Genomic DNA, 22,290 nt, shown 5'->3' with positions numbered 1-22,290 from the left:
TTTTATGGATATGGGTCTACTAAGCATTGAAAAGTTTTATTTGTACATCTGGTCCTTGGATAACTGATTCACCCATAAGCAAGTCATCAACTAAGGTAGTGAGTAATTTCCTTTGAAGCCTATGAAATTTCAAGCTCCATTCTTTTATCCGACTTTAAACCTTTTTACAATAGTGTCTGATAAGTTCCATGTCTCTTGATCTTTGACAATTTGTAACATTAAGATGCTAAATAGAGTGTCCTTTATATTCTATCTCTCCATGTGCCTAATTTAATCCAACGGTTTCTTTGTTATCCCACGAGGTTTACTTTATTGATACAATGGATCCCAAGTAATTAGAGTATGGATATTGTGTCGATTGACCTCCCCATCATTTTTCCTTTAAGGATGGGCTTGTTTCATCTCCCCGACTAGTGAGAATTCATTGAGCTTTTGACTTCAATATTTATTGCACCCTATCTTTAGCAACTTGTACGGCTCTTACAATGAACAATATCATCAAGCTAAGGCGTACATCCCCTCAAGTGGCCTTCGATGAACCAATATGCGGTCATCATCTCAACACTATTATTCTCAATATGCACTTTTTTAGTGGGAGAGTTGTATATTGAATCTTGGGAAAAGAATATGTCATTAACTCTTATTGGTACAAAGTTCACAGTGATATCTTTCCATGTTTGTAATTATGTGCTATCTAATTGAACCAGAAAAATCAAGTATTCTCACCCTGTGCAAAAGGCTCTTTAAAGTGAAGTATTTAGGATACCTAGAGAATGTTTAGCAAATATTTGAAATGATATGTATATTAGTAGACCCTACCATTATGATATTCCACTTCATAATAGGCAGTTCATTCCTTTATATCCTTTAGTTTCCTATTTTTATCCTAATAGACTTATTGCTTAGTTCTTGGTCATGAAAAGCAATTTAAATTTTCTTATGCATTACTTTGATGTTTGATATGCCAAAATCAATAATTGGATGGAACAATACCTAGCAGAAGACAGAGTGGAAGCTTGAGAAAGCAATATGGTTTTAGATGTGAACTTGCTAGAACTATCCAATTTTATTGCTATGGAAGCTCCTGGGGAGAATGAACCACAATCTCCTCTTATTATGTCTGATGAATAAAAGTTATTGTCCTTTTATGGACCGTTGTTAACATATTCATTATCTTCTTTTATATAGATTTGAGTTGAAGTTTATCTCATGTCCCCACCTTAAATATTTGACCAGATTTAGCTTTGGTAGTTTTGTGACACTAATATAAAAGTTATCTTCTGATTGATTGTAATTCACCAAGGAAGTATACAAAGTTCTTAAATCAAGACAGAAATATAGACATACAAGAATCTTAAAGGTAGTAAACTGATAAAGAACGCATTGATATGTAATCAAATGTAATCATAGAGATTCAATATGAAATATTAGAATGCAATTAGTCTCTAACCCAGAATAGAAAACAAAGATGTGCTTAATGTTCATAAGAGCCAAAAATCTAAAATCCAACCTACCAATCCTATTAACACTAGGAAGCTTAACTACAGAAAAACCTATTTAAGAAACTATTATAAAAAAAGAACTAAGCAAACATTATATCAATTAAAATACTATACTAATGGAATTATGGTATCCAAACACAATTAACGAAATTCATATAACTAGGGACAATGATCTTATGCTTGATATATACTAAATAATGTTAATAGGGTTTTGAGGACTAACATCATTTGTGAGCTTGAAGTGTATTTGAAGCTACAAGAATTCCGCAAGCGGATGATATTCAGAAACTTAATATCAAAGAATACTTATCAAAAAGAGGCTTTGACTAAGAAGCATCAACACTTTGAAGAATGTAATTAAGTGCACATAAATCTTTTCTATAAATCCATATGAAGGACCTATCAAATGTATAACCATCAATTTTGTAAAAGGAAGAAAAGATGCAAAGATTCTCTTAAACTGATCTAAGTGTAAGGGAGGGTATGCCCTCTCAAAAACCTTTGTTAAGACACAAAGGCAAATGTACCAACATGTAATCATGACATTAAATGTCCTGGACAACACTGGGGGTTTTCTTCCCCTTTCTTTTCCCCCAATGCTTGCACTTTGAACAAGGTAAATATTTTTGTAGAATTATTTCGAATATAATATAAAGAGCACTTTGTCTTTTACCGATTTTAAAAAAATCATGATTAATTATTAATTATTAATTATATTAAAATAAGCAATAATCTAATTTAATTAGATAATTAAATATAATTACTAATTAACTAATATAAATATCTTTACTAAAGAGATGTCAATTTAAACTACAATATTTACCTTAAAATTATTTTATTTTACTTTAAATTACATTAACTACATGCAAAGACATTTGCATTTTATTGTATCTACATTGTTTTATTCTCCAACCATCCATCAAGACTTGTAAATTACATTAACTACATGCAAAGACATTTGCATTTTATTGTATCTACATTGTTTTATTCTCCAACCATTCATCAAGACTTGTAAATTTGATAGGGGTTCATCATTATTTTTTGTCGGGGTTATTATTAAAATATTATATTTATAACTAATATTAGTATTTTAACATATAAATATTTGTTAAATTTAAATCAAAATGTAAAAAAAAATATTAGCATTTTCACATTAGTGCTCATTACACTCCACCCTTCTTGTCACTCATTATAGAATGCTTCTATATAAATTTTAAAAATTATCTAAAATGATTTATTAAATACATTTTAACTAATTTATTATTCTCAATGTCTACTAATAACTTACAAAGAATAATATTTTCTATACATTGTAATTATAAAATGACAATTTTTTGTAATCCTTTATTTTATTTTATATTAATAGATCTATTTTAAACTTATAATTTTGATGAGAGTTTTTTGTGGCATTTGTTTTTTTAAATGTCATTTTTATAATTAATATTAATAATTTGACATATAAATGTTTGTTAAATTTAATGTAGAAAAATTTAATGTAGTAGATAGAAGTTTTAGGTAGGATATTTATATTAGCACATTCGTACCATACTTCACCCCTTAGTTCTTTATATGTTTATCCGCATTAATATAAATTATTTATTTATTTAAAATGATCCATAAAATCCTAAAATAAATTTGGTTATATTAATTTAACTGAAATTTACAACCATTCAAAAAGTCTAAGCCAATTTTTTTTAAAAACACACAAATTACATTTTAACCACGATTCATCTAAATCAACCCAAATTCTTCATACAAACAATAAAGCCAAGCCAAACAAGGACAAATCATTTGAGTTCCAACAAGCACTCAGCTAATTAAGTCAAATCTACTTTAATTTGAAGGAAAATAATCAATATTTGAATGCCTACTAGTTTAATTCCAAAAATGTTCAAAAAGATATGAGTAGACTTGAGAGGGATATTAGGAGACTAACAAGATACTTGCGTGGTCCTCGTATCACTCTTCTTCAACAAGCATCTCTTCTCCAATCATTCCAATAAGAGAATGTTCGGCAATCAAATGAGAGAATGTTCAGCAATCAATATTAGTATGTCCCCTAAGTTTAATCCCAATTAGGTTCAAAGAGATATTAGGATAATTAGTACACTTGTGTATTCCTCATATAAGTGTTCTTTAACAAGCATCTCTTCTCCAATGCTGCCAATGAGAAGAAAATGTTCACTTGCAAATGCTACAATGAACTGACAATTCGAAAAACTCTTTGAATTACATTTGCTTTTGTTCATAAAGCTATTTGACCTTTATTCCAAAAGATCCCATTCCACCCATCATCTACTTACTACTTCCCCAGTAAAGGAAATCAGTCAATGCCCTGCTACTAGATCAATTGCTGCCATATCCACAACATTATATTGACAATGGCATTCGATCAACATAAACTGACACGTGTACAAGACTTTCATATATACAATAGCAACCTTGCCATCCTTAAAATGCATGTTTGTTTTGAAAATGAATTTTCCATAAAAAAACATATTGGTATGCTTATTGAGAATCATATCTGCCCAATGTTCTTTCATCCTTGACTATTAACACTACTCATCCGGCAATATAAGGTGTTTATAGGCAATCATTGATACAAATAACTCCACTCTTTTGCTAGGTTCCAAGTCATATTTTAATGACCATTAAGCCTTCCGTAATTTATTTTTGTCGAAGAAATATAATCTTGATGTTTGGGTACTTCAAAATCTTTAAGATCTTCAAGATTGCCTTGATATGAGGAAGGCTAGATTTGGTGGTATCTAATGATAATATTTGCATATTGGAATGCTCCAGCCTTTCTACTTAAACCCCACAATAAAATATTGAACTCCTGCAAACTCTTCATCCAAAATCTTGAAAGTTCTAGTGATGGTATTACGGGATGGTGAGAAGACACCAGTGGGCATATATCTGTACAAATTATTTTTTGCAAACTTGTTAACCAAGTGAACCATCTACCTTCCTCGTGAGGACATTTACAAACAAATAAACTTAAAACCTCGACATTAATGTGAGTTTTATGATTTGGTTCTTGTTTATATTTATAATAGAAAACCATGCCCACTCATCTGTGACCTATGTTTTAGGGATCCACACCTGGCTATCCCTACATAACCTTGGAACAAACAATCTAATTTTGTCACATAGGTTTTCATTACGGTTGATCAGATTTTAATAAGAACCAATAATAACTAAATGCATAATGTAACATTTTTCCTTTACATTGCCCTTGTCCCTCTGGAAGAAAGGATCCCTGGGGAAAAAATATATGAATACATGATGATATGGAAGATATTGATGTGCCGCATCATCCTAGCCATTGCTGTGCACGACGCTCTCCACCATCCCCAACACCGTGGCGTATGCTAATCTTTTCATTGGCGTATTGCTCCTGCAGCCGCTCAAATGCAGTTACATCAAGCTTTCCAGTTGCAGATTTTCCTTGTCTTCTCCTCATTTGCTGTTCACGAATAGATGCCCACAATTTTTCTATAGTATCTCTTTGTCGAGCCGTGAATCTTGATATGCTATCAAAAGCATGCTTTACCAAGATATCAATCATGGTCTGTGCCCTGCAGAATAAATAACCGCTACTTACTGTATGTTTATAATAAATAACTCAATATAATACTAGAAATCGGTTTGTTAGACTAGATTTCTTCAAGGGATTACAGTGGGACTCTCTCGAAACAGAAACCCAAAAAGCAACTGTTTATTGTTTAGAAAACATAAAGCTCCTTTTGTCACTAGAAGTTAAAAAAATAGAAATAAAGAATGCACTCAACCCATTGAAGGTTAAAAGCTTTTACCAAGGAACTCTGTAGCGCCCAGCTGCTATCTCTAGACACTGCATCAGAGCTTCTCGATGTTCTCTCAAAATCTTTCCAGCATCATTCAGTGCTTTTTTGTTTGAAGCTGCTTCTTCTTTCTTTTTCCTTGCTTTTTCATCCTTTTTTGATGGTTTTTGTAAAAGAGCATCCAGCCCAAAAGGATCGGTCTCCAGTTCATCTGTACACGATGGAATCTGTTTTATTGGATTGGTTTCTGATCCCAGAAACCCTTCATCTGGTATGTCTTTTGGTTTTCCAACACAACCATTTTCATCTTCCCTACTCAATAATGACATTTCTTCCAAGATATCATCATCATTTGATGCCTCAGGTAATGAGCTTATTGCCTGTCTTACTCGTGCAGAAGCTTTGGAAAACTAAAGAAAAGAGAATCACAAAAGCAATTTAGTAGGAAAGTAAATACAATGGACAGGCATTAATAATGAAAATGATAAAGATTCAAGATAGTATTAAGCATCCAAATAAAGGGGTTCGATTGTGACACTAATTTGTGCAGTACTTTCATGACTGGTCTATATCATCATGGATGCAAGAATGATGATAGAACATACTATAAAGCTATCGTCAGTAAAAAGATCATTTGCCACTTGTGCACAGATAATCCAAGTCTCCAATTGCTGTTGCTGTTGTTGATTGAAGCACTGACAATGAACATACAAAGAGCCGATCACTGATCCGATTAAAATGACCCAAATCTTTGATTATAGAAGAACTTACTAAAACAGTAAGAACTCTTAACCAAAATAACAATAATGTCATGACTCTTTATCTCCTATAAAGACTTACATTGACTATGTCTTGTACTGCAGAGAAAAGCGTATGATAGTCAGCTCTCAGTCCAGGATTTGTGCAGGAGGATGGAGAAGCCATTGCAGCCTGGAGTACCTCAAAAAAATGATCACGAGTTTCTGCATTCACACTGCCTGCTTGCACTAACTGCAATGCCAATTTTGATGCCTTACTGAATTTGGCAGGATTGCCAATATGAGTTGTTATCTTTTGCATGGCATCTAAAACTTGTTTTGTGCTTGCATCAACAGTCATCCTGAATCTCACACGTTTGGAAGCTGAAATAATACACATCATAAATGAACAGCGTTGATTAAAATGAAACATTAAAAAGGCAGCTAAACATTATGAAGTTCAGTTCTAGAATGTAATATCACTTACTGATAAATAGAATTGGTGACATGAAGATTCTGTCTGAGTAGTCAGAGAACAATGTATGCACCATAATGGCACTATCCAAGTAAACATATGCATTTCTAGTTAAATGGGATGAGTTCAAGTAAAAAGTCAGAAGATGGGGTGATATGGAGTGTAATCAGTACTCAGTGTGCATAAAGAGTTCTCTTTTAAATGTGTTGTGTACTGAAAAAATAATTAATAAAATATATGCCCGTCATATATATTTCAAATCTCTCATACCATGAATATAAAATATATATTTCAGAAGTGACAGGAAGCTTTGCATACATTCTGTGTACGGCATTAACATCTCCGGTTTTTATACGTCATAAAAGCTGCTCCTATAAATCTAATATCTGTTACATTCACGTAACATCTAAATCTCCTTTACACAACCTGTTTTAATTTTATAATCCTGGAATATGGGCAAACACAAAATCTTGTGCAGATAGAGGCCAAGCTCACTACCTCCTTACATGAGTGGTCGTATTGCACAACCACAACTCTGCATATACCATGTGTTACCTTTATCTTCTATTATTTTTTAATTTGATTTGTCTCAACACTAGCGTGAGCTTGTGTCCTGCGACATCTTAACATTCAAAGGTTCTTTCCAAGCATTTTGCCACTTGTTACGTGCCCAGGTTGATGGAAACAGCTCATAATATTTTGAAACAGCTTGACGGCCTTTTCTTTCCTTCCTCTTTCATTCCAGATGATCCCTCTTGAATCCTCACACAAACTCTCCGGGATGCTTTCCAGAAATCTTGGCTTTTAAAACTCTCTCTCTTTAGCTTGTATAGCTCTCTACAGCTTGCTATATCAGTCTTAATATGGTAGTCTTTGCAACTCTCTTGGTTTCCTCAAGCCTTGCTAGTAATATCTTTCCACTTGTCTCTTTGAGCATTTTGTGATACATCACATCCTTTATCTATCAAATCATTTATTTGTCTACTTGTCTTTTGAGTTTTTCTCTCTATTAGTCTGTTGTAGAGGTGGAAGCACCAAAGCAAGAAATTGACTGAGGCAAGTCTCCAGACAGCCTCAAACATTTTTCCTCTTCGTTGTGTGTGCAAGTATTTAAAGAGATTCAACCACACAGAGGTTTGCTTGTGGTGATCTAATTTCTTTCATTTAATAACTGCAGCTTCCATCACATTCTTCACAACTGGGCTTTGCATGATGGCCGAAGTGCAGATTTGAGCTTTTGTGTTCTGTATCCATCTTTTTTGATTTGGTGTGTAGAAGACTCCAATATGCCACACTGGTATCCTTGGCCAAGATGCTTAGATTTGGACCAAAACTATCTATTATCTATGCATTCCACTTTTGTATTCAAAAACTTCATTTTCCTTCTTTATAATTAGACATCTTCACTAGTTTAACTACTTCGCAATAACTGAATGTATGCTGAGGAATTGACTCTCAAAGGAACACAATTTCCTTTTGTAGGATGACATTTCCTCCATTACATTTTGGTCAACCCGATTCCATGTCACCAAAAGGAATAGATGCTAACCTTTGGCCGAAAATGACCATTCTATTTTCTTTCATTCTATCTCTTTCCAAAGAGTAGTTCTTTTACAAGCATGTGAAAGTAAGTCCTTTTCTCTTTTCTCATTATTCTTTGTTGAACCCTCTCCTGATATTCCTTCTACTTGTGACGATAGTTTAGTGCAAACAGGTGAAATCATGGATGCTTTTCTTAATGTCACTCTTCCCTCTCTTCAATCTAGTGCACTTTCTTCTAGAGATGATGTCTTAGTGAATGATGAATCTCATCTGACATTTGATCTCCCACATGCCAATTTTGAGCATATTCCTTCAGCTAATTCTTCTAGAATTTGTAAAGAGTCTGTGAATACAATAGTCGTCTTTGCTGCCCTTAGCAAGTCAAAGAGAACAGTTATCTATGTGAGTCCAGCTAGTTCTTCAAAGCAAATCCATTCTATTTGTGGTGTTCCTTTTGGAAATGACACAGAATGCAAAGCTCCTTGTAGAAGGGTAGCCCATACTTTAACACTCAAAGAAACGAGAAAAGTGTTAAAAAGCCTAATTCTTCGATCTAGTCTTGAGAGTATGATCTTGTTTAGCAACTTTTTCTTGATCCTACTAAGATCTTCAAACTTCTCCCCTTTATAAGAGGCTCTACAAGAGATCCTTGTGCCGTCTTCTACTCAAGTAAGTGACGTGAATAACTTGATCAATTGTATGCACCTTGATTGTAATATCCCCACCTCGAGATAAGATTTAATAATAAATAACCATTAGATATTTATAGTATTAAAAGTATAAAGAATATATATGCAAATAAATAATATAATATAATATTAAGATGAAAATATAAATTATTATATGGTAGATATTATACTAATATAAATATTATCATATCAATGTAGATATTATCATATCAGTGCAGATACATAAATATTATTTAAATATTTTAATTTGTAATACTATTGAATATAAATAATATAAGTAGATATATCAACTACTGACACTATAATATGTTATTAATAAAATAAGTAAACAATAATTATAGTAAAAATATTAATAATAATCTCATTGATTAATAACTATTATTAATAATAAATACTAATGGTAACATTAATAATAATATTGATTATAATACTACTATATTTTAATATACAAATAAATAGTAATCAATAAATAAAATATATGTATAAAATATTATTAAATAGAATTATATATATAACTATTATTAATCAAGACATCACGACTGGGAAGAGTCACGACATTTGGAAGGTCACTTCTTCCATCACATATATAAAGAGGAGAATTTTACGTGTTTTGGAAAGGATTTAGAACTTTAATATGATATTTTAGGGCGAACTAAGGAAGGTCCAAAATAAGGGACATTACCTGCCATCCTACAAGATAAATATTATGTAAAGAATCTTTTGTTCAATAAGTTAATGGGAACAATGAGGAATTAATAATATTTCAGATTCTAGCCATATGCAAACTAGAAGAATGGGAATGACAATGACCATAGCACACACAAAAAAGAATTACAATATTTTACTTCATACAAGAATCAAATGATTTTTTATTTTTCTGACCTCACTTAAAAGTTTATCTTCCTCTTCAAGTAAGCAACCACAATTTTAAATCACATCCAACAAAACCCGCACAATTTATATGAACTCATTATTAGCAGCTTCCAAAATCCCATAAGATTTATATGATTAAATATTGCAGTAAAATCCTTGGGTAAGAGACAGAATTTAGTCATACTCTAAAAAACAATCTCTTCATGTTCCTATAGTATCCCACCTCTTTCTTTCCTATCCCTTTCTGAATGAAATTCAATCATTGTCCAAAATAATATTTTTCTTCTACATATGCATTTAACAGGATTAAAAAATTAATGAAAAAGTGATAGGACAGAGTGCAGATATATGATATTGGCACAAAAATACTCTCCCCCATTCATATATGAGTTGTTCATGTGTTACTCTCCCCCATTGACATCAATGACAAACCTGTCATCAATGCAACACATAAACATGCAATCCAAGTGCCAAACACTTACCAATTCCCCCTTAATCCTAACAATCTCCCCTTTTGGCATCAATGGCAACATATGAAAAAAAACCATGAATGTCAACTATTTGAACAATATCCTAACCATCTCCCAAGAAGTGATCAAACTAATCTGAATATCTTGAAACATATTTTATGCATAATCTCCCCCATAGATGTTACTCTCCCTCATATCTTGCTCTAAAATACTCTCCCCCATTCATATATAAGTTTTTCGTTTGTTACTCTCCCCCATTAACATCAATGACGAAGGTGTCAATATGCCAATCTAAGAATCTGAAGTGCTCTCATTATTTTCCCTGCATTGAATTATCTAGATCCACCAAGTGCCAACAAAAAATGTTATACCAAAACATTATATAAGAGTTCCTGAATAACTCTGCCCAAATCTACTCCCCCATAGGAGAAGGATCAAGTGTTATATCCCAATTTTTGACCTAATTTAAAATATAGCTGTTGAGGTTCACATGAAGTCAGTTGACAGTTAAATTTGTTATAATCCTGCAAAATGGTAAGATAGTTAGTTGTTATAATTTCATGCGAAGATAACATGCTAGTTGATTATTTATCATGAATTCATGGAATTGAAAAGGCGGTTAGCCGTTATGATTATTTATAACTTGTTATGATAATATGATTTAACTGCTGAGAATTTCCTTGTAGGAGCACATCGAAGGGTAGAAGCATTATCAGAAAAGAATTAGGCACAGGAGCATCACTATTATTGAGCAAATGGGTTGAGGACTTAGCGACTTGAACATCAAGATACAATCGATGGAACTGCATAAGCTATTAAATAAACATTTGAAACATAAAATAAATTAATTAAAATATAAAACATACCTCAACGGATTTTAAATGACCTTTCACCATATTATTATAATATATATGTATATATGTACATATAGATATAAAAATGAAACGGCATCATTATATTATAATAATTTAATAAAATGATGTCACCTCATTAATATACTTATATGTACATATAAATATAAAATTATAATAATATAAAATTATAATAATATTTAAATTATAATAATATTTGAAATATAATAATATTCGAATTATAATCTTCCAACTCTATTTCCATTTTTATTCTTTATTTGCTTTTAACCGATTAAACACTTGGCAAGATAAATTGACTACAGAAGCCAAGGAGTCACATCTTTTCCTTTTTAATAGAGTCGTGAGTGAGAAACAGAGATATCTCTTTTATTTTTCTGACTCCCAACTACTATTTCCCAAGTATTCGTCTTTGATATTATTTCCAAGCACCTGACTTCTATCATACAAGCATCCGACTTCCATCTATTCCACAGAATCCCTAAGTTACAATCAGCTTAGCGTTGTCAATCTCCTTTCTAATTGAATACTATATACCTTTCCAGCTGAGAAACATGACTGAAAATCACCTTGTGGGTTTCGCCTAAGGGTTGTTCAGGAAGAGGATTGAATCATTAGTGTTTGGCAAGCAATTTATGGATTTATTTATCCTCTTGTAAATTGAACTTCTTAGCAGTAGGTAGATGTAATATATCCATCATGTTAAAAACCGTTAATTGACTAACTTAAAGAGTTGTTATCCATAGTAATAAAGTATCCATGACACAGCGTCGTATTTCTTATGCCTTTGATAATCAGAACCAAATGTTATTTGCTACAAGATTTAAAGAACACGCTCTTCTAAATCACAGATTGTGATAAGATGGAAGTACATAATCAATCATGTTCCATGCATAGTTGTATACTTCTTATCATTTCCTATAGATTTCCGATTTCTTAACAGCTAAACTATAGTTATAATCATCGGATAGAACCGAAAAGTTACTGAAGATGCAATATAATCATTATTTAAATATACAATTTGGAAATAAGAGTCAATGATATTTCTGCTAGTTTTAAAGAACGTATTCTTTCAAGTCATAGTTTGTGATAAGCTAGAAACATATAATATTCTTTTACCAATTAAGCATCAATAGAAAGAGCGGGTTTCTCTGAGATTCAAACACTTGGGACTCACCCGACTATATAGCCAAGGAAAAGGGTGAAGAGGTGAGAGAGGAATCTGCAATATCAGGAAACAGATTTAGTTATGACATACAATGTTTTATCATTTTTAAAAGGAAACATTTAATAGCCCATACATGATCATGTTTATTGTATTCTCCTGCTGTCAAGACAAGTGGTGTGATTAGATACCAGAATGCTCAGTGGATGACAAGATGTACCATGTCAATTCCGCGTAGGGAGGGCCTTTCTCGTTAGAGATTGTGTTGGGATAAGTTGTGGTCCAAGGTTGGATGGTTAAGCCCCTAACAATGTTTCACCTCTCCACAAGTTGTCGATGTGCACGAGATTAGATAAGTTATGCATTCAAACGTTTGTTGGAAATAAATAATTTTACTTTTATGATGTATATTCAAGTAGAACGTAAGATTAATTGAGTTGTATCATTGTTACAATTATTTCTTAAAATGAAAGCAATTCTTTCGTCAATATAATTGGCAACCTGTTAGATCGATTGATCTTCTAATATGAAATATATCTATAAGATTGTTATTTCAGTTTTTTGTATATAAGAATAATGATTATGAGCATATCTTCTAATCTTATGTTAATGCCACAATTTAGCAAGTCGGAAGGAAAGGAATAATATTGTGGTATCTGAAGCCCTAAGTGATACAACAGTATCTGATGCCCTAAATGATCCAATGGTAATTGATGCCCTAAATGATCCAATGGTATCTAAAGCCCTAAGTGATACAGTGGTATCTGATGCCCTAAATGATCCAATGGTAATTGATGCCCTAAATGATACAGTGGTATCTGAAGCCCTAAGTGATACAACGGCATCCAATGCCCTAAATGATCCAATGGTAATTGATGCCCTAAATGATACAGTGATATCTAAAGCCCTAAGTGATACAGCAGTATCTAATGCCCTAAATGATACGGTGGTAATCGATGCCCTAATTAATACAGTGGTATGTGATGCCCTAATTGATATAGTGGTATTTAATGGTAATCGTCATTTGATTTTGATATAGCGATATTGGATGGTAGTTGTCATTTGATATTGTTATAGTGGTATTTCTGGACTAACCTAGGTGGTTGTAGAAGCATCCCTGGATTGATTTCGGTGTCGAATCCATGGGTATGTAGATTTTAATTTCCTTAGTAAATTCATTGATGGTGTTTTCACTTCTTAGTTAAGAAATTTTGTTTAACTGATTTTAATTGTTAATTCCATTCATATGAGTGTAACTGATTTAACTGTCTTCCTATGGAAATGAAGTAATAACTGTAATTCTTGGATATGTTATTTGTTAATTAAGCCCCGAGAAATTTGGATGTTACATCAAGCATCCAGTCTAGAATGAATAAAGCTATGAGTGTAACATCAATTATTTTGAATCGAGTGGGGACATTACCTCAAGCATACCTCTAAGATACTCATAAGTATCCTTAGCCAATGGTTTAGTAAAGATATTTGTTATTTGTTCCTCTGTACCAACATACTCCAATTTGATTTCCTTTTCTACAATCTTTTCTTTAAGAAAATGATATTTGATAGCAATGTGTTTTGTCTTTGAATGTAAAACTGGATTCTTTGACATGCTAATAGTACTTGTGTTATCACAGTAAATAATCATAAGTTCTAGAAACTCAATAACTATATCCTTCAGCATTTGCTTTATCCATATACTCTGATTACAATTGTTAGTTGCTGCCACATATTCTACTCCTATTGTAGATTGTGAAACGCAATCTTGTTTCTTGCTTAGCCAAGAAACCAATCTTCCTCCTAGAAAGAATGCACCACCACTAGTAGTCTTTCTATAATCAACATTGCTAGTACAATCTACATCAATGTATGCACATAAAATGAAATCATTTTCACTGCTACCAAATATGTCTCTTTAGGTTCCGCCTAAAATCTTGCAAAAATACCAACTGCATTTTCTATATTTGGCCTTGTCGGAATTAGATATTGTAATCCTCCTATCATTGATTTGTATCTTGTTTGCATTGCACCATGAGACTCATCTTTGCTTGATAATTTACATCCTGTGACCATAGGTATACCAATTGGCTTTCAATTCTTCAATCCGAATCTTGTCAAAAGATTTTTTAGATACTTGCTCTATGATATGAGAATTTCATCCTTTGAGTTATTTGCAATCCCAAGAAATACTTCATTTCACCAATCATGGACATTTCAAACTCGGTCTTCATTTCTTCTAAAAAAATTATCACTAGCCTCATCATTATCTCCAAAGATGATATCACCAACAAATACTACAATGATCAGTAAATCATCTGAATCAGTCCTGAAGTGCATGTTATTGTCTACATTACCTTTCTTGAATCCCAAACTCAGTAAATGCTTGCCTAACCTCACATACCATGCTCTAGGTGCCTATTTTTGTCCATATAATGTCTTCTTCAGTTTACAAACCATGTCTTTGTCTTCAATGAGAGGAATACCATTAGGTTGTTCAATGTAGACCTCTTCCTCAAGTTCACCATTCGAAAATGTTGACTTAAACATTCATCTGACATACCTTGAAGTTTTTGTTTGATGCATATGCTAAAAACATTCTTACTGCTTCCAATCTTGTAACACAGGCAAATGTTTCTTTAAAGTCAATTCCTTCTTCTGAGTATCCTTTGAATATCAACCTTGCTTTGTTCCTTACCACTTCACCTTGCTAATTCATTTTTGTTCCTAAATATCGATTTAGTGCCAATAACATACCTATCTTTAGAACTAGGAACTAATTCTCATGTTTTGTTCTTCTCTATTTGTTCAAGTTCTTCTCTAATAGCTTTTATCTAGCATTCATCTTTGCATGCTTCATCTGTTGTCTTGAGTTCAACTTGTGATATCAAACAAGCTTCTTCTCTTACCTGGTTTCTTGTCAATAGTCCTTCATTTGTACTTCCAATTATCTGTTTCTCAAGGTGATTATTTGCAACATATTTTGGTGTCCTTTGCTCTTCTCTAGGTTCCTCAATCTGTATATCATTATTTGTCTCATAGAATTGTTCAAGTTTTGCACTCTGATTATTAGGTCTTTGTCTTCAGTGAGAGGAAAACCATCAAGTTGTTCAATGTATATCTCTTCCTCAAGTTCACAATTCAAAAATGTTGACTTAACATCCACTGAAATACCTTGAAGTTTTTGTTTGATGCATATGCTAAAAACATTCTTACTGCTTCCAATCTTGCGACAAGGGCAAATGTTTTTTCGACGTCAATTCCTTCTAGTTGTGAATATCCTTTGCATACCAACCTTGATTTGTTCCTTGCCACTTCACCTTGCTCATTCATTTTGTTCCTGAATACTACCAATAACACTCTTATCTTTAGGCCTAGGAACTAATTCCCAAGTCTTGTAGTTCTCTATATGATCAAGTCCTCTCATAGCTTTTCTCCGACATTCATCTTTGCATGCTCTATCAGTAGTATTAGGTTCAACTTGTGATATCAAACAGACTTCTTCTCTTACCTAGTTTCTTGTCAATACTCCTTTGTTTGTACTTCCAATAATTTGTTTCTCAGGGTGATGCTTTGCAACATATTTTGGTGTCCTTTGCTCTTCTCTAGGTTCCTATTCAAGTTCTTCTCTAGGTTCCTCAATTTGTATATCATTATTTGTCTCATAGAATTGTTCATGTTCTACATTCTGATTATTAGGTCTTTGACTTATAACAGCTTCATAATCAAGAATTATTTATTGGATCTTGAACTTCTCATCAACTTTCACACTTGCACTCTCAACTATTGTTCTCAATCTCTAATTATAACATCTATATGCTTTGTTCTTCAAAGACGAACCAACAATATGCCTTCATCACTTCTAGGATCAAATTTACCTATGTCATCTTCTCTCTTGATATAACATTTATTTCCAAAGATTCTAAAGAATTTCACAGTAGGTGTATGCTCAAACCAAAGTTCATAAGGTGTCCTACCAGTGCCTTGTCTAATCTAAACTTTGTTCATAGTGTAAATTGCAGTAGTAACTGCTTCTCTCCAATACATGTGTGCCACATTCCCTTCAAGCATCATCGCTCTAGCTGCTTCACTTACTGACATGTTTTTTTTGCTATCCATTTTGTTGTGGTGTCTTAGGAGCTGAAATATATCTTTTGATTCCATTGTCTTCACAAAATTAATTGAACTGATTTGATGTGAACTCTCCTTCTCTATCAAATCTTACACATTTGATTCTCAATCCAGATTCATTCTCAACTTAGCCTTGAATATCTTTGTTGGTAAACAGATTTGTCACTTAGAAAATATATGATTAGCCCAATGGAATATGTGGCAAATCAATTTCTCCAACAGTTGGATAGACCCTTGATATTCGGCCTTCCTTTGTGTTAAATAGGCAGCTCCCTCATATGATATAATTTTTTTATTTTCAAATAAAAACAATTACAACTTCAAAGATAGAAAGGAAACTACTGATGACAAATGCACCACACAACCTCAAAGCTTCCGTAAATTGATGTGAATTGTTTAATGAAAACAACCAAGTTAACCATTTAGAAGTATGGAAAAAGAACCCAAAATGCACGTTCATTTATTTCCTTGCACCAGGAACATAAACAAAAACTTCGGTTACAAAGACAACCTCTGTACACACTTTCTAAAAATTGTCTTATCACCAAAATATAAGTGTTCCCTTATTCCAAGTTTCAAAAAGTCCCCTATTACATGCCTTGTTCATGAATTTATAATCTATTCTAGCATAACCAACTTTTCGAGTTCATAACCACTCAAAAAGTTAGAGTTTGAACAATTCTGAGGATGGTTCGCAACCAACTCTAACTTTTGAAACTTCACCACAACTAAGAAAAAGTTAAAACATTGACTGAAATGGGTTAAAACTAAAGATATACAAACAAATATCTAAGACAACTTTAAAGCATCCACTTCTAACTTTCAACAGATATCTCTTGCGCTTGCTCTTTGATCTGGAGGTGCCATGAGTAGCTAGGTCAAATTTGCCTTGGAATTTGTAGTTCATTGTCTTGCTTACACAACTCCTTGTCCTAGTGAGATATCAAATGTGAATTCAATGTTCCCTTGACTTTGTACGTGTGTTGACTAGCTCAACAAGCTATTACCGGATGCTAAGAGATCAAGCCTTCTAGAATACTCATAAGAAACTTGCACATAATGTCATTGATTTCCTACTAGAGGCGACAGAGTTGCTCTTTATTGTAGTCAAGTGTACATGCTTAAGAGTGATTAACGCTTAGGGAATAATTCACTATGTTATTATGCAACCCAAAATTTCTATCAAATAGCTGGCAAGATAACTCTCCAACCTGGCAATCTATGTGAAGTTTTCCTCTTGTTTTTGCTTTTGTGGAACTCGTTGTAGATAATTGGTACTAATTTCTCACCAACCCACACTATGTAAGCCGTGAACCAATGAGTGGGCATGGGCAATTGTGTATCGGCCTCTCAGACTTCAAACTCTCTATCCTCTACCACCTACAAGCTGCCATTATGTCAAACAATTTCAAGCACCTGCCACCTGCACTTTCTTGAAAGTCTCTGTCAAACAGTTCACATGCCTTGTTATTTCAAACTCCTCACAATGCAGATTAGTAGGCATAGCATTCACTTTGTTAAGACTTCAAATTTCCCAAATACGAACTCTGACTTCATTGCCAAACACATCATCAAGCTCTCATAACCCATGTAATTATGTTGCAAGCTGGGGTTCGAAACTTTCTATCACATAGTTTGAAGGTTTTTAGGTGCCATACTCCTTTATATTTCCAATCGTGGTCATCATCATATATACAAACCAGATTTTGTTGAAATTGCAGCACACACCATCGATTTGAAGTTGACTTTGTCGGCTTGGGAGAGCATTCATGTTTGGAGATTTCCTTCAATAGACGATTACATGCAATAAGGTAGATGTGAGAGTATTGAGTTGCAGTTCAGTTGGGATATTCCGTGAAACAGTTTACATGCTTGCTGATGCCAAATTTTGCATTCAATCTTTCACAAAATTCCATCGGACCATTCTTGGAGTCATTCTTTCAAACCATTCGAGCGCCTAACCTTGGGCTCATTCAAAATGAATTGTGTGAAGGAACTAGCAGCATGTGAGGATATTGAGATGACGTTATGGTCTTGAACTTTGACTACAACTTTCAAAGCTTTCCCAGCATGTGTACTTTGGGTTTCTTGTGTAGGCAGGTTAATGGAGGAATTTATCAAAGGTAAGCCATTGACACACAATTCTTTCTTAATTGGGCAAGAGATTAGTAACCGTCTCTAACATGTGTTTTGAGCAAAGACGATTCCCAAACCCAAACTTCTTTCTAAAGGTTTTAATACATAGAGAGAGACAATTTGAGTACATAGAGAAACACTCCTAGTACATGGAGAGAAAAGAGTTTGAGTAAATGGAGAAAGAAAAGTACGTGGAGAGAGAAAGATTGCACATTTCAAATTTGCTCTCACTCCGAAACCAAAACTTGTTCTAATTCCACGAGTAAAATATCAAGGTAACAATCTTAAATTTGTCAAAAGATTCTGATTTCTCTCTTAGAAATGCTACCCACGTCATTCTTCTAAGATCATTAATGAAAAGAATGAAATAACTTTCACCATAGAATGCCCTTGTCTTTGTAGGTCCACACAAATCTGTATAACTAATCTCCAACTTCTCTCTCTTAGGTCATTATGAAAAATGACCAAATTCTTTGCAATGCCAACAAGAAAAAGATGTATCATAGTTAGGTTCTCTTCTAGAAATCAATGAAAGAGCTTGATCAATCTTCTGTTCTTTTTCATGTATCTATTAAGATATTATCTACTTAGTTAAATACTTTTTATAATGGTCAACTAATTGTCTGTAGTCCGTCTTTCAATCTAGATAGGAATGTTTCCTATCCTGTCTCTTTTGTCTTCAATCTAGATAGGAATGTTTTCTATCCTATCTTCAGTTTTGTTTCTAAGTTTGTCTTTAGTCTACGTTGAGAAACAACATCCTTGTAATTCTTTATAAAGAACACATTTGTTCCTATGTTAATCAATCAATCATCCGAAAATCTATTCATCTGCCAATTCTTGAATCTTGTAACATGGTATCAGAGCTAATACTTAAATTTTTTTGAAAAAAAGTATAATTTCTTCTTGAAATTATTTGTTTAAATTTTTTCAAAAAAAATTCAGTCGATTGTCTCTAAAACCCGCCTAGGGTTTTCTGCCTGAGAAATCTCAAGCTAGGGTTTATTATCCAAAATTGTTTTATCAAACATTTGAAGAAAAAAAATTGTGGCCAGTTTTTTAGAAATCGCGGATTTCCTTAGCGACAAATTGCAGTTTCAAGCCACGTCTCTGTTGCTTGCACTTTTCTTCCAACTCATGACTCTGCTGCTCACGTTTTTCTGCAAACCCTCCATCAGATCGTCTCTGCTCGTATCTGCAAACTCACAACGTCCATTTCCAATTTCCCTATCACTTGTATCTACAACCAATCGAGGCTTGTTTCCTCTTGAAAATCATGGCATAAAAAACCCATATTCAACTCGCGCTTTTTGTAGGGGAATCGTGATTCTGATCAAAATCATCTTGTGGTATTTGGACGTCCATTTTCCAACCATCTGCGTGCCCTAAACTACCATTATTTGGAGTTTTTTGCAGCCAACTGGTATTTTGCTCGAAACCCTAATTTTTGGGTCAGGGAAAAATTTTAGCGTACAAATTCTTGGTGGGTTTTTCAAGAGCTCAACTGGTTGTCTATTTTTTCTGGGTGTCTCAATTTTTGAGCCAACAACTCTAGAAAATGACAACATATTCCTTCTGGGTTTTTCGAGCTCTCTTCTGGGTCACTAATTTTTCTAGGTCAGCTAGAATTTGCTTTGAAATTCGTGCCTGTTGAATTTCAGTCTTGAAGTTCATACCTAAATTCTTTGAAATGGCATCTTTAACTAATTTGATGTTGGAGGGCAATCTACGATTCAATGGCCGCAATTATAACCACTGGAAGCAGCACATGTTAACCATCTTCAAGTATCCTCGTTTGGATGAGCTCTTCCCAACCAAACAACACAAGTTGTCGAGCTTCCTGATCAAGGCGAAGCTGCATTGTTTGCCTTCTGAATCTGTTTATGTTTTTCTGGGTTTATTGATTTTCTCCTTAAAAATCATTTCAAGTTGTTTGTAATACACAAGGTTGCATGAGATTCTGGGTTTTACCATTTTTTTCCACAAAAACAAAGTTTTGTAATTGCAATTTGTTTTGAGTCATAGCACTCTTCTGGCAAAGCTTCTTGGTTTCAGCATTCTGTAGATCTAAGGAGGGTTTCAGTTATCCCAGAATGTTACAACATCCGTATGTTAACCATTAAGGGAGGGTGTTAAGATATTATCTCCTTAGTTAAATACTTTCTATAATGGTCAACTACTTGTCTGTAGTTCATCTTTTAGTCTAGATAGGAATGTTTCCTATCCTGTCTCTTTTGTCTTCAATCTAGATAGGAATGTTTCCTATCCTGTCTTCAATTTTGTTTCTAATTTCGTCTTCAATCTACGTTGTTTCTTTTAGAAACAACGTCCTTGTAATTCTTTATAAGGAACACATTTGTTCCTCTGTTAATCAATCAATTCTTGAATCTTGTAACAGTATCTCTGCCCATTCTCTACCATAATCATCACTAGTGCTTGCACTTCTTGTTAGTATCCTTTTATCCTTATGTGCACTAGTTCTAAAAGCAACCTCAAATCTAGGTAAACCTTGTTTCAATCAAGATTCAAATGCTTGCAACTTTCCCATCAAAGTTTCTCTATTAAAATCTGGCATAACTAGTATGACTTCTTCTATAGCAAGCACCTTAGTTTTATAAGCAGGAGTCAGTGATCTCAAAATTTTGTAACATATCTCATTTTCTGATGTAGTTCCACCACAGCCTTTAATGGCTGCAACAATCTCAGTGATCCTTTGAGAGTGCGATCTAATTAATTCACCGTCATGCATTCTTGCATTCTCAAGCATAGCTTTCTAATTGTGTACCCTAGACTTCTTTGCATATTTATCTCCTTCATAAAGTGCTTCTAACCTTGTCCAAATATCATAAGCAAGATGTAGACCTTTTACCTCAACAAATTAACATCCTACAAGTGCAGAGATCAGCACTTCTATAGAAAACATGTTGTACATGAAAAATTCCTTTTCCTCAACAATACAAGTAGAAAGATCTCTTTCTTCCACCCTAGTCTTTTGAATCTTTGTTACCATCCAGTAATTTATCCCCATGCATAGCAACTCAGTTCTCATCTTGTCCTTTTAGTTGTCATAGTTCTCTCCATCAAACTTCGAACTTTCCTTCCTAAATGTCATGGATCTCCTTAAGTTGCAAAGCCTCCTAATCAAGGACCTAATGCTCTGATACCAATTGTTAGAGAGTAAAGTCCACCAACACAACTGGGGGGTTGAATCAATTGTGCATCAAATATAACTTAAATCCAACTTCACTAACCAATATAGTGAACAATGCCAAGAGATAAAAAAATACACAATGACACAATTATTTGTTCACTGGGGAAACCATTGATTAGGGGGAAAACCCCAGTGGGGATGGAACCCATAATATGATGTACTAATATAAAAGTTTCTTGTAAAAGGACGTGACCCTATTAGGAGCCAATTACAATACAATCGATACATTAGTCCTTGTTAGGAGACTTTGAATCCTTGTCACAAGATTCTAGCCCTGTTAAAAGTAATAAAGAAGACAATTGAACCCATTGTCCAAATTGCTCCAGCATTGTTAAACAAACAGATCCTTGGGATAACAAATCCAAGTAGTGAACAAACCAAACCTACAACTTAATTGCCAGTACAGTTTCCTTTTTAAGTTCTCATACCAAAATCAACACAATCCTCTACTCTGCTCTAATCAAATTCACATTCTCAAAATCCAAACATAACCATTACATACAATATCACACTTACAAACCAAAGAAACAACTTTAGTTTATAGCTTGTCCTAATAGCTAATTAGGTCAAAGCTTCCCCAATGTACAATTAATTACATAGGACCTCTTTAAGATATTACATTAAAGTTCCCACATGTTACATTACACTTTGCAACAGATAATTCTCAACACAAGAGTCGGTTTCTAGTGA

At 33.5% G+C, this 22,290-nt stretch overlaps 1 protein-coding gene across 1 annotated transcript in view; it reads right to left on the bottom strand.

Moving 5' to 3' along the window:
• Positions 1–4,485: 4,485 nt before the first annotated feature.
• The window catches only part of LOC149544731 (nucleolar/coiled-body phosphoprotein), a 39,843-nt gene continuing 22,038 nt past the window's right edge, over positions 4,486–22,290 (bottom strand). Inside the window, exons 2-5 of the mRNA XM_089795301.1 lie at positions 6,149–6,429; positions 5,914–6,003; positions 5,321–5,718; positions 4,486–5,083 (exon numbers count right to left, since the gene is read on the bottom strand). Of these exons, the coding sequence (XP_089651427.1) occupies positions 4,819–5,083; positions 5,321–5,718; positions 5,914–6,003; positions 6,149–6,429 (1,034 nt within the window). The 3' untranslated portion in view covers positions 4,486–4,818. The remainder of the gene's footprint in view (positions 5,084–5,320; positions 5,719–5,913; positions 6,004–6,148; positions 6,430–22,290) is intronic.

Source organism: Cupressus sempervirens, chromosome 8 (assembly GCF_028749045.1).
Source record: "Cupressus sempervirens isolate cs-2001-9-10 chromosome 8, ASM2874904v1, whole genome shotgun sequence".
NCBI classification, from domain to species: domain Eukaryota; kingdom Viridiplantae; phylum Streptophyta; class Pinopsida; order Cupressales; family Cupressaceae; genus Cupressus; species Cupressus sempervirens.
Note: the sequence above shows the minus strand (reverse complement) of the source record. Positions and strands in the feature narration are given on the sequence as shown.